Below are 24,896 nucleotides of genomic sequence, written 5' to 3' on the forward strand. Positions count from 1 at the left end.
CACTTGGGACATACCACCAGCCGCCCACAATCCGGGACTGTCCTGTTGGATTTGGGACAGTTGGGAGGTATGGAAGTGCCCCATTGTTCTGACCGACACAGTAATCTGAAGTGAATACAGAATATGTAAGTGGTTCATATGCTGTCAATGTTGAACTAAACAGACATGAAACAAAATGTTACAAAGTATTTGATATTGCAGAGAAATTGTGTTGTATCCCTCCCCTAGTGGAAAGTAAACATATTGATAGGTGAATGATGGACACGGGTCAAACATCTAGTGACCAGGGTTTGGGCTGTCTATTGAGCCTTGTTAGGTGCCAGCTGTGAGGGCTCACTTAAGAAAGGTGGTTACTACTCTTGCAGGGCTCCCAGCCAGCAGAAGACGGGTGTTGCCAGACTGTGGGAGTCAAGAAATCTGGTAACAACAAATGTTTAAGTTGCTGGGCAGTAGACCTTTTACCTTCATTTTGCACCGTGTTGTAAAACTGCTTTTGCCATGTATGAAGATAATAAAGCTGGTTTTGGCCAATTTTTTACTACTTAATCCACTGTGTTGGATGGAAATCCTGAGAGCTAACTTGCCCCCAAATTGTAGCAATACTGACAAACTTACTGGTTGGTGGCATGGGTCTCGGATTCTGGTCGAGCGGCTGCTGATAGGAGGCATTATACCTTTCTCATTGGAAATCAGGGAGAAAGTGGCAAAGAAGGGACGTAGCTATAAGTGATGCAGAGATAGCAGCATCACCCAAAATAAAAATGCAGTGCGGTACCCCCCATTTTTCATAACCTGCCAGATACAACACAGCAGCAGCAGCCTAGCATTACCAGGGTTGGAAGGACTACTGTGTTTGGCCTCTCCCAGCCTCATAACACCAGCCTGTGGCCGCCCCACTGCCCGACCATCACTACAGATGGTCGGGTACTGGATCGTATCCGGCACCCCTGGTGGCAGTGGGTACCAGGGTAATAATGGGTGTTCGTCCATTACTAAGGCGGGCCTGTGCAGAGACTGTGTCAATCAGCCAGCAGCTATTACTAAGGCGGTAGTAATAAAGTTTTGAAAAAAATACAAAGACATAGAAAAAACAGTTTTATTTAAATAAAATACCCCCACAATCCTCATTAACCATTTTATTGATAATAAAAAAAAAAAGTAGTCATCAAAGTAGTCCTTGAATCCGACGTAGTCCAACGACCAAACCTGTAAAAAACCACAAACACACGAAAAAAAACATTAGTAAGGGCCTGTTCACATGGCCGCTGCCCTTCCGTCGGAGGTTTCCATCGGGTAACCCCTCAAAGGAAAGGCAAACTGCAACCTCCGCTTCCGTTCCCCTCGCCATTGATCTCCATGGTGAGGGAGTCAGTGTGAACGTATGTTATCCGACCTCCAAATGTAATGTACATATATAGATTTGCTGCTTCCCCTGTAAGTCCTATGAAGTGGATTAAAGGGCTTCTCCAGTCATAAGAAATTGATGGCCTATCCTTAGGATAGGCTATCAATATCCTATCGTGGGGCCTCACTCCTGGCAGCCCCACCGATCAGCTGTTTTGAAGGGGCCGTGGTGCTCGTACGAGTGCTGCTTCTCCTCCATTCCTTATTTGCTCGTACTATGAATCGCCGACACACTTGTAGCGACGGTTCACAGTACTACAGCCTTCGATTGAAGTGAATGTAAGGCAACAAGGCCTTATGTCTAGGGGCCACATGGGATCACGGCACCCCCCCCCCTTATTATTATTTAAGTGTTTACCACTCCACCCCTCCCCTTTTTGGTGGTTTCTTGGTACTTACCTTTTCTCTGTGTTGATTGGCCTAGGTTATTACAAGGAAGAACGCTGGGTTCTTCTGGAGTCTGCGCGAGGCAAACTGTGGATCACCTTGATTGGCCAGCAGCAGTTTTTGGTGGGAAGGTTTCTTCTAGTCAGACTGAAAGCTCTTCAGCCGAAGCGCTGTTTTTTTTTTTTATAGAGGAGGATTCAGAGCAGCACCTCACCCGCCCTCCCATACAACAAGTTGTGTTTTAGTGGGTTGTCCCTCATTTAAATATGGGTGGACTGGGTATATTAAAGGGTAACTAAACGTTCAACAAACTTCTGACATAATGACATGTCAGACGTTTTGATTGGTGGGGGTCCGGGCACGGAGATGTAGCGGTCTACGGGCTCAATAGAAAGTCTATGAGCCCGTACTCCGCTACATCGGCTTTCTGGAAAAAGCCGAACAGAAATGGAGCGTCTCCGCATTTAAACGAGTGCTATTGACTCTTCGTTTTAGCAATTGGAGGGGGTCCCAGTGCTCGGACCCCCACCAATCAAAACTTCTGACAGGTCACTATCACATGTCAGAAGTTTGAACGGTTAGTTTACCCTTTAATAATTAAAATACATTTGAATTGGACTATTTGGCTTAAGTCTTCGGACTAAGCCCTTTGGTTTAGGAGTTTAATGATTTGTTTGTTTGGTAACCCACAATAAATACCGCTGCCTTATTTATTCCAAATGATGTCTTGTCTTTATTTATGTTTATTATATGAGTGGCGCCTGTGATCCCATGGGAGAAGGCTGTAATACAGTGAACTGCCGCTACAACTCCATTGGAGTTTCACCCCATAAAGTAAAATACCTCATCGCCAGCCATTGGTGGATTTTACATACACCTCTCTATAGATATGGTCTGTACATACACACAAATGCAATTTTCAACCATTCTTACATTGGTCTGACCCTATTAAGTCTTGTGAGATTTATATAAGATTGCTTGTGATATAAGATCTCGCACAGCCAAAGGATATTTCATGTAAGCATTGGAATCTGCGGTAGATTTGTATTCTGCATTGTTGTAGAGATATAGCCTGTAGGAGTTCTGTGATCCATTGGATAGCACTGTTCGGTGTAATCCGGGAACTCCATGGTGTTCATATATAGCGTTTCTTCAGGGCGTCACCCTTAGGGCCGGATTCACACGAACGTTGCGAACCTCAGACGTGAAAAACTGCCGTTTTTAACATCCGAGCTGCATACGTGCTCTGTGCTGTAGTAGGTGTTATCACGCACCCCCTATAGACTAGCGTCTATGGAGGGATGCGTGAAGCGTGAAAAAATAGGACATGTCCTATATTCTCACGGACCCTTCACGAGGTCCATTGATACAACGGGCGTGTGAACGGCCCCATTGAATTACATAGGTCCATGTGACGGCCGTTGTTTTAACGACCGTCACATGAACGTATTACACGTTCATGTGACACGTTTGTGTGAATTAAGCCTTACTGTATTTTTACAGTAGCAGCGGGCAGATGTGATATGCCATTCAGTCATTGTATTACCTTCTACTGTTGGTTTGCAGTGGATTCTAAGTGAGCTGTATTCTCAAGGTGTTGGCACATTTTACCTGTGGTTTCAATAGAATCCGCTCCAGGAACATTTCCCAGAAAGTCCCACGATCACAGCCAAACCACACGTATAAATAGTCAGCTTTTGCTTTTTTTTTGGTCTTTGTGCAGGGGCCTATATAGAGGAAATGAAAATGGACCCCCTGTCCTGGTGTCCTAGACCGCCCTCTACAGTATGACCATCATGCTTGTTCTCCAGTTTTGTGGCGCTTTAGACAAAAAGGGCCCTGGACAGGATCATCCCCACTGGGAAGAAGGTAACCCCCAAAATATGAGCCAATTTTACAAATCTTTGGGGTCTACTGTTGCATGTTGTATTCTCTGCCAGTTGTCAGGGAATGTTGAGTGGCACTGACTTTTCAGTCTTATATTGCCTGTTCACTACATATACCACATGATACATAAATCCGACAATCCAGGAATTTGTCTGCATGTTTTTATTATAAAAGAACAGCTTGTATGAACTATGAGAAGAATAATCACATAAAAAACCCAAACCTAAATGAAAAAAGGAAATGGAGGATGAACCAGAAACTTATGTGCACAACTGTAACACAGAAGACAGTCAGATTGTACACAATGTAAAGGCCATCTTACCCGACAGACCCTTAAAAGGGGACCCCAAAAACTTTTCTCTTTGAAATTTGCCAAAACCTACAAAGACTGTGAAACTATACTGTAATAAAACGAATTCACATGAGATGTCACAATTCCATGTAGTATAGACTGACAAAGTCAAACCTAGTTCACAGTATACATCAGTGGTCAATATACGAGCCCTTGGTTGGTGGCTCTCTGAACATTTGTCATGGGTTCAAAGAATTTCCTTTTCAATGTAGTCAAAATGAGCTTCTGATATGTCACATATATGTAAAAAGATCACATTTGTGAAGTCTGATCTCGGGCCACCAATGATCTCCGAAATGAGGAGACCCTTTGGTACTGCTCAGGGATTTCAGTTACTGGAATTCTGAGTATAATCTATGCCCACGGTCATGGATTAGAATGGCCCTTTGCTTAAAATGTTGTCAGATCTAGAAATCTCTGAGCGCTGCCAAAGGGGTTGTCCAGGATTAGAAAAACATGGCTGCGTTCTTCCTGAAACATTGCCACTCCTGTCCAGGGGTGGTATTGCAGTTCAGCTCCATTAAAATGAATCGGGCTGAGCTGCGATAACACACACAACCTATGGACAGATGGGGCACTGCTTTTTTTAAGAAGACAGACATGTTTTTCTAAACCTGGAGAACTCCTTTTAAAGCTCTTAATATGGAAATCAGTGAGGGTTCAATAGGCGACTTCGTCAATGTGATCTTCTTGCGTGTATCTTTGATCTTTCAGATCATTTTGATTGGGTTTTCCCTTTAAGTACTGTAGGGGCCCTTAAATAAATGGGTCAGTCTGGTGACATATACCCTTCCACTGTCCCAAGTGTATGACCAGCTCTGAGAAGCATCGATGACACAGCGGTCACTGATTCACGGGGGACAATTATCGGACAAACGATCGTTCATGGAACGCTCGTTACCGATAATTGCCCTGTCTAAAAGGGGCAGCGATCAGCAGATGAACGAGCAAACGCTCATTCATCTGCTGATCATATCGTTTTAAAAAAGTAAAATATTATCGTTGTCGGCAGCACATCCACCTGTGTAAACAGAGAGACGCGCTGCCGACATGATGATAATGTATGGGGACGAGGGATCGGCCACAAACTAGCTCCTTGTCAACAGTTGATCAGCGCTCATTTACACGACCCAGGACGGGCCGTGTAGGAGGACCTTTACTAGCTGCTATAGACTAATTCTTCAGTTTTCCATTGTATTGCTTTCCAGAAGAAGACAATGTGGACGGTCATGTGGAGCTGCCCCTATTATAAATGCCTAGCATGTAAATTATAAACAATTAATCCGTATAAAGACACCCTGGGTTTATACAGAATGCCTACGATGAAATAAACACCTGCTATTTCCCAAATTGAGGTAATCGCTGCAATTGTTGTCTAGAAGCTATAGCGATAATGCCGTCTTAAGAGGACAAAAAAATTAAGCAAGTGAAATATTTCACCCACCCCAATGCAAACTATAATTTTGTCCAAAAACACGCCCCATTAATATGACTATGATCAGTCATTTTCAGACAGATTAGCGGTAGATTTAAGAGTAGGAAGCAACAAACAAGGTATGTGTTATACGTGATGGTAGTACAGAAGCGATACTGTCTCTTTAAGACAAAATCTGTAAAACTTCTCGCATTCTATTCTGCTTTTCTTCATCAGCCTCCTCCGGTGTCTCACAGTTGTCGTGCTCCTTCATGTACTCCTCTGCTTTCTGTATGGTGGTCTCACGTGCGCTGCCCTTCAGATCCTCTATGTAATTTAGGAGCATCTTGAAGTATTTCTTAGGAACCTAGAGCAAGGGAGATGGGAAACAGATTTTAATTATTTTTAGTAGAAGTCTAGAAATATTACCAGTTGCATCATAGGTTTCACTTAATACTAAAAAAGTAAAAGGTACATCCACACGGTTCGGGGATATTGCAAAACCATTGAAGTGAATGGGAGGCGGCTGCAATACTGTGAATCGCCGCTACAAGTGTGTCGACTATTCACAGTGAGCGAGTAGAAATTAAGGGGAAGCAGCGCTCGTACGACCGCTGCACCCCCTTCAAAACAGCTGATCGGCAGGGGTCCCAGGAGTTGGCCCCCAACCGATCAGATATTGATGGCCTTAAGTCCCCCCCCCCCTAATGTCTATACTGGGGATTTGGAGCTGTGTATCAGAAAGCAGAACTCTGACATTTATAAAGATATTTTAAGAATTTTGTACCTAAAAATGGCAGTGTTAAAAGGTGGACATTCACTTTAAAAGGGGAAAAAATACAAAGTTCTCCATATAGCACAAAAATTTCAAATAAGTTGGCGCAAAACAAAGTCTAACTCCATAGTGGGTTGCCTGTCGTAGCTGGATTTATCTCACAGCTGTGGATGGTCTGGGGGGGGGGGGGGCTGTATATTTAAGGCAATTTGTTGTACCACTCAATCTATTTTTTTATTTTTATTGATGCTGTTCACCACACAGCCAGCAGATGGGGTTGTAGCTCGGCTGAAGAGAGGTTTGACAGTAAACATGATTTTACTATGTTTACTTTGGTTAGTGTAATAAATTACTCAGTAGATGATCTCTCTAAAATCAATGCGTTTTCCCGGCTGATATTGGACACGGACTTTGATTACGTTTTTCAGCACGCTAAAAAGCAGCTCACTGGAAGTTTTCACTTTGAATGTTAAAATCGGTCTGCTATATTATTTTTATTATTTTTTTTAGTGCTAAAAAAAAAACAAAACGGGGTGAAGGTCGTCTATCCCAATGGGAATTTTAAGACAGATTCAGAGCCTAGATAGATCAGGAGTCTGGCCTATTTTTTCCCCAAGCACTACAGATTTAGATTCAGCACGCTGAATCGGTACCGTGTAAATTACGCCGCTAATTCACATTGAAAGCAATGGGAGGCAAAATAGATCTCCATGTTAATTCCGATGCTGAAAACGCATCAGAATTAGCTCAGCGTCAGGACCTTGTATGTGTCACAGCCTGCCGAACGATGCAGCAAATTTATTAAGAGGCATTGTTTTACTTTTCTTGGACGAATCCTAAATTTAAGGATGTCCTAAAACCCATTTACATCCAGAGCTGTACTCACAATTCTGCAGGCTTGAGTTATGATTTCCTGCTTGTTCAGTGTCTGCTGATTGCTCTGGTGATTTGCATTCTTAAAGAAGTCCTTATAAAAGAACCTTGTATAGAAATCTAACAAATACTGAAGCAAAATACTTTGGTCTAAGTCAAAATCAGGAGTGTGTCCGTGGCATAGAAGAGGTATAAATCTTTTCATTATACTTTTTCTCTGTTTGTGCTCCAATCCAAGTTTTGGCTTGCAAAAACTGAAGCAAAATACGGACCAAAATACACCTGGCAACAGGGGCCATAGGCGAAACTATCTAAGAATGCAGTACAGCAGAGATCATGCCATTATAGTTAGGGGTGTGTCTGTCGACAAGTTTGTCGACTGGGTCTAACCACCAGCAAAATTGTATATGCAGTTCTGAGCTATAATACAGACTGTAACTCCGGATCAGTTATTATATGCACAGTAATAAAGGAAAACCAGGGCTGATAGAATTCCGATATGGAAATCCAGGTGATCTCCTCTATTGTTCCTCGAATTTCCTTACTTTAAATCCTCTTTTTTTTTTCTCTGCAAACATCTATTTTTCACACATGGCATTTCCTATCCAAATGAAACCCCTCTTCTCTGTTGATTCTGATCCCTGTTGGCGTAGGGTACCCTGCATGATGGACAGTGAAATGGACCGCCGCAGGCCGCAGTTATATGAACCAGGTGCGGTAAATGAACATTGGCTTTCTGACTTAATTTCTATTCAGCTGCAGAGAACATCTGTTCCATTGTGTGGGATGTTACGGTAGCTTGTGCTAATGAAAAGCAAAACAGTTGGGAGGCCAAGACATTCACATGTAAGCCTTAGATATTCTGGGGTCAGAATCAAGTGTATGATGAGATCACCCGTTTATATGCCTCCCGAGTGCTCAGAGGTGCACAAGAGGGAGCTCTATAGGTCAACAGATGAGGAATTGTCCAGCCTGGAGCTGCCAAATCGGAATATTGTAAGGAAAGCGGCCAGATCTGGGGCGGACATACCATTGGTGCAACCTGTGCAGCTGCACAGGTGTCCACTGCTACCCTAAAAGCAGCTTTTCACTGTCTATTGGATTGCATGCATGGACTAAATGATTGACAGTGGCTCAGAATTATTGATGAATTGCTAGAAAGACATGACGGTGGGTTGTTCTTTGATAAGCTAATGGAGAGTAAGGGGCCCACATACTGTTCTCGCACGGGGGCCCTCTGCTGTCTATGTCCGCCACTGGGCCAGTTACCATATACTGTACTGTACGTCTACAAGTACTGATTTATCAATCAAATACAAAGCCATTAGCTTATAATTACAATTGTAATCCAAGGGTGTAGATATGGGGGAGCTGATGGGGCATTTGCCCTGCGTGCCAAGGAGAAAGCCAAGCTCCTCTTATTATATACAGCACTAGGGCAATGAACGGAATTGCTGCCCGTGTAATGAAAAGCCTGGCTACCACTTTATATGCTGCTATTTATGGCAGCCTGTAGTGTGCTGATGGACAGGCAGAGTTGCAGAGCTGACCATAAGGTGGCAGTACAGGGCTCTTACATCTCCAGCTGCGCAAATTTCCCCGTACATATTATGATAATGTCTCACGTGGATTCCGATCATCTTGTTATTAAAACTTTCACTAGTATAATTTTCCAAAACACATTCCACCTCCCTTGTATTCCGTATCCAGAAATACCCTCCTTTTTCATGATTCATACTATTAGTCACGGTGCATTCAAAAATGTTAAAATTACTTCTCGATAAAGCTTCTGCTAAACCACATGGACTGCAAATAGACTTAATCCTGCAACCAGCCCATCGTGACACCATGCGTTAAACATTTAGAATCTTACACATTTTTAAATTCAATGGTTTAGAACTAGCAAATAAGGATTAACCCAATATTTTTGGGCAAATTCCTAAAACATAGGAACAAGGCTTAACATTAGGCAGAGTCTGCAGGACTGACGCATGGCGAGAGGACCTCACATTAGTCCTTTGTTGCAGATATTCAAGTCTCAGGATGTAAAGCGCGTTCTCCGGTCACAAATTCTATTTATTTTAAATGAATAGTAATAAGGATTAATTTTAATCAGCAATATTAGCGGTAGGTTAAAGAATCGTCATTTATATGACACAGACAACCCTTTAGGTTGTGCAGGAGAATTTGCGGCAAAACATGAGTCCCCCCTGGGCTTCTATAAAATCACTTTGCGTGCCGCCCTATGGTATCGGAAGTAATATGGTGTCTGATAAAATATCGCTCAATTTATTTATTTTTCTCTTGAAATGGGATTACAGTATGGGCCCAAAGACTTCCGTTAACTGGGAGGTTGTACGGATCTGTAATAAGGCTTTGTGCATGATGCCCTAACGGGGACCGACAGAACCCTTCAACTATTTGATGACCTAATGAAGACAAGACAGCAGGAACTACTGCAAAAACATAAATTTCACTTGTTGTGGTGCCCTGTGGTGCTGCACTTGTGGGGGGATGTGAACCAGAGCCAAGGTTGGCTTGGCCTGGCAGTAGGGGTGCTTCTGTGTTGCTCCCTCTGCGGGTGCGGTATTGTGGTGGCAGGCGCCGCCATGCAGTGCTGCAACCAATAGAGTAGGGACCCACTTAAAGGAGGTCGCCGTGAAGTGACAAGTGGGCTTATACAATTTGATCAAAATGTTAACAAAGAACCTCATGTTTACTGATTAACATTGTGGATGTGCGGTCTTCGTTTCTCTTTAGCCGTGCCATTAGCATATAGCGCTGCTTTGTCTTCATCTTATAGACTCTCTAGGTAAACAAGTCTGTCTCCATGACATATTACTTCATTAAAACATTTTCAGGCCTGGTCACTTTTGCCTTTCAGCAACCATAACTTTTTATGATTTTTTTTAATTTGGCGTTGATGTATGTGACATTGTTTAATGCAGAAGAAATTGCATTATTTTTTTTAACAGCACAGTTTGGGGGTACTAATAAATTAGTGTGTCACATATTTTAGCGACGGGAATATAGAAAAAAAAATTTTTGGGCATTGGTTTTTATTTTTTGAAGTGTTCACAACTCGCGCTAAATAACCTGTTAAATTAATTCTTCCGATTATTACGGTCCCATAGATACCTAATACAGTATGTGTAGGTTTTATATTTTTATACGATGTATGGGCAATAAAATTTACTCTATACTTTTTTTTATCCCATGAAAGAATAACAAACAACTGTATTTTATACATACATACATTTATGATAATACATGATACTGTGTCACCATGACACAGGCTGCTGCTAGACCAACACACAGTGCGCCCTAACAGCAGCCTTTCAGGACCCCAGGGCTTACTGCAGAGTGTTCCCCATTCTCCAATCAAGTGTTTCTGGTGACTCAATCGAAGAGGGGAGCCCCTTTGATCATGCCAAGGTCATGTTTCGCGATGATGAAAGGGTTAAATGGCAGGGATATGAGGTTCCTCTGATCCCAGCTGTATTCAGCAGGCTTCTCTAAGTGCAGGCACTGTTTGTAACAGCTTCTGCTAAGAGTAGGAGCGCTCAGAAGCATTTTCTACAGCGACATCGAAAGACAGTGGGCGATCAGGAATGGGTTAAGGAGTCTTCGCGTGCAGTGTCACAGTACAGCATTAAAAAAAAAAAGCTAATGGAGTAGTGTCTACAGCGAATTAAGAAAAAAAATGCTATAATGGTTTTATTTTCATACTGTGGGTGTGTGGTCTGGTTTTTATTTTTCAGACATGAAGCCAAGTATACCATTACACATACCACCCACACATCACTGTGTACAGGCAGGGCCAGCCTTAGGGGTGTGCGACCTGTGCGAGTGCACAGGGCGCTGCACCCTCCCAGTATATAGGGGGCGCCACTGGGCTCTGCCTCCGCTCCTATTTACACACACTGAGTAAATAAGAGCCGAGGAGCAAGAGAAAAGGCGGAAGCTCTGCCCACAGCCCGTCCTGCAAGAAGCCTGTGATCCTGTCAGCAAGGATGGTGAGCACTGGCGTAGCTATAGGGGTCGCAGCGGTCGCAATTGCGACCGGGCCCCGAAGCCAGGGGGGCCCACGGCCCCCCGCACCACATCAATAAAAAGTTACTATAGTAACTCGGGCCGCGGGCCCCTGTTACTATAGTAACATACTTTACTTACCTTCCTGGTTCCGGATCGCAGCGGAGGTCCTGACGTCAAGCGCTGTGCGCAGCGCATGACGTCACCACGCTATGCGCCGCGCACAGCATCGAGACGACAGAACTCCCGCCGCGGCCGAAGAGGAAGGTAAGGTTAGCCCTGACTGGCGGGGTCCGACTCCCGGGACCCGCCAATCAGCTGTTTTGAAGGGGCCGCAGCACTCGTACGAGAGCTGCTCCCCTTCATTCCTGTCACTTCATTCCGGTCACACTGTGAATCCGTGTCGGCGATTCACAGTGTGAGCGAGTAGTGAAATGAAGGGGAAGCAGCTCTCGTACGAGTGCTGCGGCCCCTTCAAAACAGCTGATTGGCGGGTCCCGGGAGACACATCAGCTATTGATGGCCTATCCTGAGGATAGGCCATCAATGTTTAGGGACTGCACAACCCCTAAGCCTACGATGTAGCAGGCTTAGGGGGCCCATGAGACCGGATCACAGATTGTGTGATCCTGTCTGCTGGGCCCTGAATCTAAGCCAATCACATGGTAGGCTTAGATACATGGCCCATGCGTGATCCTGTCTCCTGGGCCCTGTATCTAAGCAAATCACATGGTAGGCTTAGATACATGGCCCATGCGTGATCCTGTCTGCTGGGCCCTGTATCTAAGCCAATCACATGGTAGGCTTAGATACATGGCCCATGCGTGATCCTGTCTGCTGGGCCCTGTATCTAAGCCAATCACATGGTAGGCTTAGATACATGGCCCATGCGTGATCCTGTCTGATGGGCCCTGTATATAAGCCAATCACATGGTAGGCTTAGATACATGGCCCATGTGTGATCCTGTCTGCTGGGCCCTGTATCTAAGCCTACCACACTGTAGGTTTAGATACAGGGCCCCAGCACACAGTAATCTTATACTGTATAAGATTACTGTCTGCTGGACCCTGTATCTAAGCCTACGTTGTGGTAGGCTTAGATACAGGGTCCCACAGACAGTATCACACATGGGCCCTGTATCTAAGCCTAACACGTGTTACTAATCATTTTTTGTGTGTTTTCTTACAGGTTCGGTCGTTGGACTACGTCGGATTCCAGGACTACTTCGGACGACGACTTTTTTTTTATTAATAAAATGGTTAATGAGGGCTGTGTGGGTTTTTTTTTATTTCAATAAAATATTTTTTCTATGTCTTTATGTTTTTTTTTAAACTATATTACCGCCTTAGTAATGGCCGCCGGCTGATTGACAGCATCCATTGCTAAGACGGGGCTTAGTGTTAGCCGGTGCAGAGGCGAACACTAACCCCCATTATTACCCCGGTACCCACCGCCACCAGGGGTGCTGGGAAGAGCCGGGTACGATCCAGTACCCGACCATCTGTAGTGATGGTCGGCCACTGGGGTGGCCGCAGGCTGGTATTATCAGGAGGGGAAAGGCCAAAAACAGTGGCCCTTCCTACCCTGGTGATGCTAGGCTGCTGCTGCTTTATTGTATCTGGCTGGTTATGAAAAATGGGGGGGACCCCACGTCATTTAAAAAAAAATAATAATAATTGGAAAGAACGATGTGGGGTCCCCCCCATTTTTCATAACCAGCCAGATACATTAAAGCAGGAGAAGCCTAGCATCACCAGGGTAGGAAGGGCCACTGTTTTTGGCCTTTCCCCTCCTGATAATACATACCAGCCTGCCACCACCCCAGTGGCTGACCGTCACTACAGATGGTCAGGTACTGGATCGTACTCGGCTCTTCCCAGTACTCCTGGTGGCGGTGGGTACCGGGGTAATAATGGCGGTTAGTGTAGCCTCTGCACCGGCTTACATTAAGCCCCGCCTTAGTAATGGAGCTTGTCAATCAGCCAGCAGCCATTACTAAGGCGGTGATAATAAAGTTTAAAAAGATACAAGCACATAGAAAAAATATTTTATTGAAATAAAAAAACACAACCCTCATTAACCATTTTATTGAGAATAAAAAAAACGCTGTCATTGAAGTCCTCGTATCCGAAGTCCAACAACCGAACCTGTAAAAAAACACAAACACACAAAAATAATCAGTAACACATAAAGAAGCAAAATTATTATTCTTACCTATCCTGGGTCCAGCGCTGGAGACGCAATGTCAGCGAGCTGGGCCCTGTATCTAATCCAATCATGTGTGATACTGTCTGCTGGGCCACTGTATCTAATCCTATCATGTGTGATACTGTCTGCTGAGCTGTGTATCTAATCCAATCATGTGTGATACTGTCTGCTGATCCGCTGTATCTAATCCTATCATGTGTGATACTGTCTGCTGAGCCACTGTATCTAATCCTATCCATAGTTGATAGGGTCGTAGTGCTATAGATATGCTATGCTGTCTCATATACACACTTTTTTTGGGGGCGGACACATATGTATTGGGGCTATTTCCTCTGACATTTTAAGCCCTGAGGGTATGTTCACACGGCAGCGTCTGTTACGGCTGAAATTACGGTGCTGTTTACAGGAGAAAACGGCACCGTAATTTCAGCCGTAAAGGCATGTGCAGGCGTCTTTCGCTGCGTCCATTACGGACGTAATTGGATCTGTTTTTCTATGGAGTCCATGGAAAACGGCTCCATTTACATCTGAAGAAGTGACAGGCACTTCTTTGACGCGGGCATCTTTTTTACGCGCCGCCTTTTGACAGCGGCGCGTAAAAAAAAATGACCGTCGGCACAGAACATTGTAAGACCCATTCAAATGAATGGGCAGATGTTTGCCAACGATTTTGAGCCGCATTTTCGGACGTAATTCAATGCTAAAACGCCCGAATTACGTCCGTAAATAGGGTGTGTGAACCCAGCCTTAGTGACGCCCCCGGCTGCAAGTGCTGCATTGTTGGGTCACTTAGGAGACCCAGCGATGCAGCTGAAGGCTGCGGACCGTCAGCCATGAGAATTTTGCGCGGGGGGGGGGAGGCCCAGTAAGAATTTTTGCATCGGGGCCCATGAGCCTTTAGCTACGCCCCTGATTGTGAGTATATATATATATATATATATATATAGTTATTTACCTGTATGTATATATTCCAGAATGTGTGTATGTATATTTGCCTGTATGTCTAAATGTCTGTCTCTATGTATATACAGTATATATGTTCCAGTATGTGCGTGTCTATGTATGTGGTTAATTCTTGTTTTTTGTAGGGGCGGCAATAGAGAGTCCCGCACAGGGTGCCACCCAAGCTAAGGGCGGCCCTGTGTACAGGTTATAGTGCTAATGTCCCTAAGAACTTGTACACATAGTATGGAGATGGCCACGTGCCGGTTGTACATCCGGTGTCACTTGTACTCGGGGGCTGGGAAAGCAGCTGAGCAAATAGGGTCCAATGAGTGATCTAAGGATCTTGGATGGTAACAGGATATATTCAATGAAAATAACCATGTGTCCTGCTAAACTTCTCTTGAAAGTACTCATTGAAGCCTGTATGCAGAGCCTATCCAGCAGGGTTGACAGTGGTCTTTGAATTTAAAGAGGTTCTCCACCTCTTATAAATTTTTATAAAAATCTGATTAATACGGCAGAAAGAAGAAAAAAAAAATAGGCGTCATTGCCCCTTCCTTCCCCTTAGCTAATTCGGCTTTAAGATAGACCATCAACGTATGATCGGTGTGGATCCTACCCCCACCAATAGACAGAAGTAAGAGGCTGTGGCACTAACTGAAACACTGTGGCCACTTCATTGTTTATCCAGCAGTGCACATGTGGCTGCGCCTAGCACTGCAGCTTCCGTGAATGGGCAGAGCTGCAGTACCAGGCACAGCCCTATGTATGCCACAAACCCCACCGATCATACATTAATTACTTATTCTAAAGATAGGCCCTTAATTAAAAGCCCAGGAAATTACCTCCAAGCTGAATACCTGGGTGATCGGAGGCCGGCCTGGTTGCTATGGACATGCTGCCTGACAACCTCTTAAAGAACTGAACTGTGGTTGTTAGGCAGTATAACTCTAGCAACCAGTCTGTCAGGCATGCCGTAGCCGTTTAGCACAAGGCTGGTTTAGCACGGTGCTACCAGTACAAGGGGCAAAGTGGCTTTGTAGCCGACATGACACATACAATAAGCTCTTGGGAGTAATCTGGGATATTTTTCAGAAAACACTAACATGTAGGTTTCCAATTGCAGGATGAAAACATGACATACCTTCTCTGTGTCATATATGTTCATGAGGAGCCAGGTTTGCCTTGTCTTTTGAAACTTCCATTCTGGTTTTTTTTTTGACCAGCTGAAATCAAAGCAAAATGTGTTTAAGTTAATAAAACATACTGAAATACTAAAAAAAAAAAAAGTTTACAAATCAATGCACCTAAAATGAAAAATCAAAGAGTAACGGTAGTTTTAAAAAACTTTCCATATGTCAGAGACATATCAGACGTTTTGAGTCAGTGGGGAACTGGGTGGTGAGACCCCCACCATCGCTGAAACTACGATGTTTCTCGCCAGGCTGAAGACTGATTCATAGATCGATTCAGTGATTGTGGCGGTCCCAGCACCCGGACCACTGATCAAAACTTCTGATATGTCTGTATCACATATAATGTAAAATTTTTTGCTTAACATTTCATGTGGATTTTTTAAAAAGTAAAATCTTCAATATCAAGAGTTGGCATATGCCAAATAGTTTTGAAATGTACAGAAATTCAAAATGATGTTCATTATATAAATATAAGCAGGTATGAAACAACGTACAGATGAAAAAATAGACTGAACATGAGTTAGGCCTAATTCAGACAACCGTATTTTACGTCCGTGTGCTGTCCGTTTAAATAACCGACACCACACTGACCCATGCAAATCATTCGGGCTATTCACACATGCGTGTTTTTTCATGCAGTGTGTGTCCGTTGCGTGAAACTCGCTGCATGTTCTATTTTTGCAGACACCGTCGCCGATTGAAATCTATGTGTGCATGACAAACTCGGACAGCATACAGACGACATCCATGTGCTGTCCGTTTTTCAAGCATCAGTTGCTAAAGAAATGAGGAAAAAAACCAGGAAGTGCAGAAAAACGGACGCGAAAAACTGATGCCACACGGAACTGAAATGCATGAAATACGCTCGGCCTTAAAGGGGTTGTCCAGTCCCTAAAAATTGATGGCTTATCCTCAGGATAGGCAATGAATATCTGATTGGTCAGGGTCCGACTGACGGGAGCCCTACCGATCAGCTGTTGTGTAGGGGCCCCATCGCTCTTACGATCTCTGCTTCCCCTTCATTCTGGTCACTTGCTCACACTGTGAATCGCATTGAAGTGAATGGTAGAAGATTGTAATACTGTGACCCGCCGCTACTGCTGTGTCGGCAATTCACAGTGTGAGCAGTAAGGGAAAGCCGTGCTTGTACGAGCGCTGCAGCCCCTTCAAAACAGCTGTTCGGCGGGGGTACCGGCAAACGAACCCGACCTATCAGATACTGGACAACCCCTTTAAACAGATTGTATTAAGTGACCATCACATTTAGAAGATATTATAAAGAGATATTCGGAGAGGGAAGGTTAAAGAAGTGAAAAAAATCAGAGGAGCGAGAAGGATTAGCTGAAGTGGTCACTTGTTGCTTTGTTGACACTGCAGAAGAAGTGGAGAACGGGGGACCGGAAAGTGGCAGAACAGGGGACCGGAAAGTGGCAGAACAGGGGACCGGAAAGTGGCAGAACAGGGGCAGTGGGGGATCGATGAGGTAAGTTTGTCTTTTTTATGTTTATATATAGCATCGTTTTCTTACCACAGACCTACGCGTCTGTCCCCATTTTAACAGACAACAAACAAGCTCTGTGTAGTCTGACCCTGGAGTCACACACTCTGCAGTCTGTCTACTACCTTTTAACTAAAGGCCCTTTTACACCATCCAATGATCGGGTGACCAGGCATTTATACGAACGCTCGTTCTCGATCATTGCCCTGTGTAAGCGGGGCAGCGATCAGCCGATAAATGAGCAAATGCAAGTTCGTCAGCTGATCGCATCTTTTATACTTTCCGGCAGCACATCAATCATATAAATGACTGTTCGTCCCCATATCAATCGAGCAATGGTCGGAATGTAATTGTGCTAAACGAGTGCTGATCGACGTATTGTATCGTCATAAGGCACTCGTTACTGGCCAGAAAATCTGTGTAAAACCACCCTAAGGCCTTATGCCCACGAGTGTAAGGGTTTTTACTGTCCGCAAATACAGATGAACATCCGTAGTCGTCCGTAATTGTGGAAGCCCCCATAGACTTCTATGGGCGAGTCCATGCTTCAATTGCGAACAAGAATCGAATCATTTCTACGGCCCGTACACACATTCGTAAATATACGGAAAGGCGTCCGTAGCCTATGGAAAAGAATGGGTCCACAATTTCATCCGTAATTACCTGATCCGTAATTATGGATGTAAACTACGGTCGAATGCATGGGGCCTTACGTTTGTATGAGACAATCAGTTGGGGACAGGGGCAGATAAGTGGCTGTCAGACAACTTTAGTTTTGCTCATGTCCTAAAGAAACAAATAAGCCAAGTTAAAATCTAACCAGTCGGATCCCAGTTTCCGCCAACTGGATGATATCGGGAGACAATCGTGCTGCCACCATACACATTAGATGTGTGGGGGTCCACCGAGAATTATCCAATGTGTATATCAAATTACACCTGTCCAAAGGGGACTCCACTCAAAATCACAATGCACCCGGATTTGGACCTATTGAACTTGATGCTTTATTTAGTCCACAGGACCAGACGCTTGGAAAATGGCTGAACCGTTGTCTGTTGTCTTCTCTGGATTGAATACAGCATTACGTTTGATACGTCTGTGGGTACATAATCCAGCAGATATCACACCGGTTTGTTTGTTTTATTCCACATCCTATAACCCTTTACTCCTGGACGTTCAGTTTACATGATGGTAAATCTGCTGGAGCTTCGGGGTAGTAATGGAGACAGGTCTGTGAACATCAATGGCTTTTGAGAGTAAGCCTTCCTCCGTTTCCTTTTTTCAAGCACTTTGCCAAGGAAAGCTTTTAAACTGTGTCAAATTGTCTGGAAAAGTGGCTATACAAAGCCTGGCTCTATATCCGAAGAGCTTGACTGAGAGCAGAACATGTGTCTCCTTTATGACTTCCAGACTACGTCTATTGCAAATAGTTCCTTCTCCATAAACTGGAAATGGAGCGTGCGAGATGTCATGTGCTTCAGGTGCACCACCATGTAACGCTTCCATATGCCTGGGATGGCGAAGAATATGTACACAGGACATTGTGGATTCAGTATAGACGGTGGGGGTGGGGAGAATCCTCCCGAGGGTCCGATATAGTGCTTCGTGAACAATACACAACCATACGGATAATATCACCCACCAAAATCTATTAGTACAAAAATAAAATAAATATGGAAGCAAGGGATAGGGGGAAACCTGGCTTGATTAGAATTGAGCCTCTATCTGAGGCAGACTGGTTACTAGGGATGTTCTGCCTGGCAACCCAATTAAAAAGACTGTCGTTGTTAGGCAGTTTGTCCCTAGCAACAAGTCAGTCAGACATGACACGGCTTTTCAATTCAAGATGAAATGGCGCTGTAGTTCTGGGCACAGAAGGGGCAAAGTTGATTGGCAAGTGGAGGCACCCCCCTCCCCCCATCTCAGGCTGTGGTATTAACCAGAAATACAATATCATACTTACCAACATTTGAACCCCAAAATGCTCCCATTACTACTAGAAACGCCCATATAATAAAACATTTAAATAAAACCCACTCCTTCTTTGGTCCGGTTCGGTTTATGAAAAAGCTTGGTGACAACCAACATGGTTCCCATAACACGATCAACTAAATTTTACCCAGCTTTCCCAAACTCCTGAAAGGAATTGTCTAGTAATGCTGTGATACATCTCCCTATGTTTCTAGGAATAATTACTATTAAGTATTCTGGTAAATATGGGTGACAACCTGTGTGACAGCTTTAATTATTCCCATATTGGTTGTCCTGCTTTTCCAGTAGCGGACTTGAAAAATTCTTCGACTATTTCACCACTTGACTGAAGAGGACATCTCATAGACTTACTGGTGGTCTTATATTTTTCTGCCTGAGCACTGCTGGAAAATAAGTGGATGTCCCAAGTACTTTACACAAAATATATATACACAACACGTTTCGGGCTTGCCCTGACCACAAAACGCACTGTACGTATATATTTCTTGGAATAATCACTTATACGGCAGTGCTCCCTAATAACCTTCACTTTAGAATAGTTTCTGCACATTTTCATGGACGCCACAGTTTCTATGTTCAGTAAATGTTTGTGTGGGAGTAAAAAAAAATAATCCTGCTCATCAAAATAGCATAGAGCAGCCACATATAGAAACACTGGGATCCTAATTCTGTCCTTTCTATTTCTATACTGCTAATGTGGCCAAGACGCAAGAGGTACTGGCACAATTACCACGCAGCAGAGGCGGAAAAATAAATACTTAGATATATCATATGTGATGTATTTTCAACTTTTTATTCACTTATTACATTTTTTTGCGGCCTAAAGTGACCAAAAAAAGCGATTTTGGCGGTTTACATTTTTGGGTTTTTACTGCGTTCACCGTGCGAGTTAAATAATGGTATATTGTAATAGTTCAGACTTTTACGGACGCAGCGATACCAATCTTGTTTCTTTTTTACATTACTTTAGAGGAAAAATGGGAAAATATTTTTTTTTTTAACTTTTAATATATATATTTTTTATTTAATTTATTATTTTATTTTTCACTACGAATAACTATTAAACTTTTTTTTTTTTTTTTTTTTACACCATTTACAACTCCCCCTAAGGGATTTAAACCAGCGATCGTTGGATCGCTGGTACGATATACTGCAATACTAATGTATTGAAGTATATAGTCTTTTTCACAGGCTTCTGTTAAGCCATGCCAGAGACACAGCTTAACAGAGGCAGACAAAAGGCAGCCCTGGGGGCCTTCATTAGGTCCCCGGGCTGCCATGAAAACCACTGGCATCCCCCGCTCGCAGTGTGGGGGGGCCTATGAGCTGTCGGAGGGGGGCGCCCCCCAGTCTATAATGCCACAGATGCTGCGGTCGTGATTGACCGCAGCATTTGAGGGGTTAAACGGCCAGGAACAGTGCGATCGCTGTTCCCAGCCGTTAGTCTGGGCTGTCAGCTGTAAAACACAGCTGACACCCACAGGGTATGGAGGGCGCTCAGCCCATGAGCGCCCTCCATACCTCCCTATGACACTTATCACGTGCATGTACGTGATAATTCGTCAATGGGTTAATGATGCCGGAGCGTTCGCCATATTTGTTTTGGGATTTTAGTCTAGAATGTTGATTATTGATTGGATTTACAAATGTAGGGATGTGATTGGCGGGTGGATCTGGAATAGGTACACCCATGTGACCACTGGGGGGGCTGTTACAAGTTGCATCCAGATGTTGCCTTTGACATGGCCCCTTTTATCATGGCTGCATACATTCAGTACCTTTAAAGGACAACAAATATCTTATCTTGCAAAATTACTCTGCAGAAGTGATTTTCCCACCGTTCCTCCAAGTAGCTCATCAGGTTACATTTTCATTCAACTTTACACATTTTGCCTCTTGGGTCCAGATTTTGTGATCTCATTCTAGCTCCTTGTAGTCTCTTATTAACACAGCTGGGGCTGATGTGGTCAGTTTGTCTTCACGAGCTAACTTTAGAATCTGGACAATGGCCAAGAACCGAATCAAGGTCAAAAGTCTTGGAAGAAAGCCACACCTGACCAGAACTGAACCGGGTTTTGCTTCCCACCATAGTGGTAAGATTTTAAAAATGGACAATCTTATACCAGGGGTATCAAATGAGTGATCAAGAAACACGTTCCAATCTGTTCAGCAGATGAGTTGGGGAACCTTTGTGGACTGTAGGAGATAAATCCTTTTCCTTTGCGGATGAGACCGGAACCATGGATTAATTTCACATCCTGTTGCATTCAACCATTCGCCTCAATGCAGTTTTCTCAAACTGCTTGGGGAAAAAATAAACCCGTAATGACATTTTAGTGGACCGTTCGACTGAATGTCATCTCCAGTGATAAGATTACAAGCCTCCCAGATATCAACCAAAAGCCAAGAATGTGAAGAGGAATGTATGACGGACTCTCGATTTCCTCCCTGTTATTACTCAACATCTCCAGGCAAAAACAAAAAAGAAAAACTATGCCAGGCGGCTCGTAATCAGAAGTCATAGATAGAAATAAAACAAGAATTGTAGAAGAATAGATACAGTAGTGTACAAAAAAAAAATCAGTCCAACATCAATAACCTGATAAATCAATGTCTTTGGTAGACGTGATATTTCTACATAGCAAATAATTGACTTGTAAGTGTAGCATAAAAAAACAGAGCCAACAGTTAGGACATGCGAGCCGCTCATTCTGAGGAACGGAATCATTCATTGAAGGGGGCTTGTTCAAAATAATAGCAGTAAAGAGTTAAAATGGTGAAGTCCTTCATTCTGGAATAACAGGTGTCAATTGTGGCCCTTATGTAAGGTAGGAGGGTGGCAAATGTCGCACATGTTGGTTATGGTGCATTTCCTTCTGAAGTACTGGGGAAAATGGGTAGTTCCAGACATTGTTCTGATGAAAAACGAACTTTGATTAAAAAGTAGATTTGAGAGGGAGAAACATAGAGAAGTGCAGCAAATTATAGGCGGCTCAGCTAAAATTATCTAAAATGCCTTGAAGTGGCAACCAAAACCTGAAAGACGCGGAAGGAAGCGGGAACTACTGTGCGAATGGATCGAAGAATAGTCAAAATGGCAAAGGCTCAGCCACCGATCACCTCCAGAAAGATCAGAGAAGATGTGAAGTTACCAGTGATACTGCGACAAAAGACGACCAAGATACCATTAAGAACTCCCCACAAAGTTCCGTTGTTGAAAAAAAACATGTCCTGAATAGGTTAAAATTTGCCAAGGAACATATTGACTGGCCCAAAGAGAAATGGCGCAACATTTTGTGGACTGATGAAAGCAAAATTATTCTTTTTGGGTCTAATGGCTGCAGACATTTGTATCTGGTGCTCGAGGCTCGCCTGATATAGCCACAGTACACAGTGAAGACAGTAAAGCGTGGTGCTGCAAAATCATGATATGGGGATGTTTCTCATACAATGGTGTTGGGCCTATTTATCGCATACAAGGGATCATGGATCAGTTTGAATATATCAAAATACTTGAAGAGATCATGTTGCCCTGTTCCGAAGAAGAAATGCCCTTGAAATGAGTGTTACAACACGACAATGACCCAAAACACAACAGTAAGCGAACAACATCGTGGTTACAGACAAACAGGATTGAGGTAATGGAGGGGCAGCCAAATCCCCTGACCTCAATCCCATAGAGAACTTGTGGGGTGACATAAAAAATGTGGTTTATGAGGCAAAACCCAAAAATGCAGAAGAAATGTGAAACGTCCTCCAATCTTCCTGGACTGGATACCTGCTCAGAGGGGCCAGAAGTTGGTCGACTCCACGCAACACAGATGTCAAGCAGTTCTCAGAAACAAGGGTTATGCCGCTAAATATTAGTTTAGTAAAGTGAAATCTGAAAAAAATTTCAGTTTATAATTACATTTTTGAGTTTTTAAAGGAAAATTCAGCCACTGCTATTTTTTTGAACAGCCTAATATTCCTTTGTCTTTACTTTCTGTAAAGGATTAAGGCGGGATTCACACGACCGGGTCCCGCCCGAGCCCGAGTATCGGCCGGTAAAATCGGCCATTTTTCCCGGCCGGTTTGCATTATTTTTGCATCCGTTCCGGGCAGATCTGGAGAGTGACATCAGCGGCAACTCCTGAAGAGGAATCCCCATGTGTTCGGGGATTCCACTTCAGGCGTTTCCCCTGATGTCACTGCCCAGATATGGACAGAGACTTCAAGCGCTCTGTCCAGGAGCGGAATCCACGAACACACGGGGATTCCGCGCTTCAGGGAGCTAAAATGGAGCTACCACATAGCAGAGCGGGGAGATACCTCACTGCTCTGCTATAGTGGTGTCACTACAGTAGTAGCAGCCGCAGCAGCAGCAGCTGCTAGCGGTGCCATGGAAGGTGTCACCGGGCCAGGGCGCTTTTAAAACAAGCAGGGGAAGGGAGCCAGCGCAGCGCTCCCTTCCACCTGCTGTACACCCCGGCCCTGCCACACAGTGTACAGCCATTCGTCCGAATGGCATCAACTCCTCCTCCTAACATGCACTCTGCGCTGTGAAGTGGAGGAGATAGAGCGCAAGCCATGGAAAACCCGGCCAACACTCGGGACACATTCCGGTGATGGCCGTGTATTACCCGGCCCCATAGACTTCTATGGGAGCCGGGCGGCCGGGCACCCGGCCGAAAATAGAGCATGTCCTATTTTTTGACGGCCGGTTTTCCCGGCCGTCAAAAAATCGGTCGTGTGAATAGCCCCATTAGGGGTCTATTATTCCTAATGCAGCCGGGTGCCGGCCGATTTATGAACGGCCGGCACCCGGCCGGGAAAACCTGTCGTGTGAATGAGGCCTAACACAAACTGGATAAATGTTGTTATTGTTTTGATTTGGAATTGAATGTGTAGGATTTCAAGTGCATTTGCATTTAGACAAATAATGATTTTGCACATTATTTGCTTTTTTTAAACTCCCTGCTATTTTTATGAACACTACTGTATGTGCCAATAAGGGGCCTCAATGTGTAGTTCATATTAGGAAACTGCATGAATAGCAATCCCTTAATATCATATTTAAAAGCAGTAGTGATCTGATAATAATCTTGCAGGTTGGCCATACACATCAGATCATTGTTGGCCAAACGCGCCGATTTTGGTGCAAATGGCCGACCGTCCAATGTGTATGGCGGAGTTCTGGATTCATTCCCTGAAGGGTAGACAATCAGAAGAAAAGAGGGTCGGGCATGTTGGATTTCAACATGACCGATCCTTTTATTTGTAAGGAGATAAGCAGCTGCCTGTGGTGTCTCGACACAGGTTCTCTCTATTGGGAACACATGCATGCATTTGGCTGACAGCTATCTATAGAACCTGTCACACGAAAAAGGCAGTCCAATCTGCAGGCAGCATGCTGAAGAGCAGTAGTAGGTGAGAAGGTTGATGTATATTTATGAAGCAAAAATAATCTGTATTCTTGTTTATTTAAACATCTGTTTATTCCGGGCTTAGGAGTCCTGTGGGCGGTCCTACAAAGTGAATGACAGTCTTCCCTGTATGAGTGTGCACCCAGAGAGCTGTCAATCAGCAAAGTTTAATGCGGAGGTGATAATCTGCAACAAATGCCAAACGTTGAGTTTTTATCTGCTGCGGAATAGCTGCATTTTCGATTTAGGAAAAAAACTCTCCTCCCCTGCCGCTCCCGTAGCGACACGGCCGGCCCCCTGGGATGATGTTTTCTTTCAATGTGAACACAGCAGCCAATCACAGCCTGCAGGGGAGGCGAGTATAGTTTTTTTTTTTTCTTTAATCCCCTCTCTGTTGTCAGCAGCAGGAAATCCGTCTGAAAATCTGCACCAAATCAAACAGAATCTGGTGCAAAACTCCCCGTAGATTCTGTGCCAGAGTTTTCTGCGGCAAATCCAAGCCGGGTGAACCTAGCCTAAAAGTGGAT

At 44.1% G+C, this 24,896-nt stretch overlaps 1 protein-coding gene across 3 annotated transcripts in view; it reads right to left on the reverse strand.

Moving 5' to 3' along the window:
* Positions 1-3,822: 3,822 nt before the first annotated feature.
* CHLSN (cholesin) overlaps positions 3,823-24,896 on the reverse strand; it is a 177,977-nt gene continuing 156,903 nt past the window's right edge. For all 3 annotated transcript variants that reach the window (XM_075830308.1, XM_075830306.1, XM_075830307.1), the window contains exons 5-6: positions 15,423-15,504; positions 3,823-5,811 (exon numbers count right to left, since the gene is read on the reverse strand). In XM_075830308.1, the coding sequence (XP_075686423.1) occupies positions 5,629-5,811; positions 15,423-15,504 (265 nt within the window). In that variant the 3' untranslated portion in view covers positions 3,823-5,628. The remainder of the gene's footprint in view (positions 5,812-15,422; positions 15,505-24,896) is intronic.

Source organism: Rhinoderma darwinii, chromosome 6, assembly GCF_050947455.1.
Source record: "Rhinoderma darwinii isolate aRhiDar2 chromosome 6, aRhiDar2.hap1, whole genome shotgun sequence".
Lineage (NCBI taxonomy): Eukaryota > Metazoa > Chordata > Amphibia > Anura > Rhinodermatidae > Rhinoderma > Rhinoderma darwinii.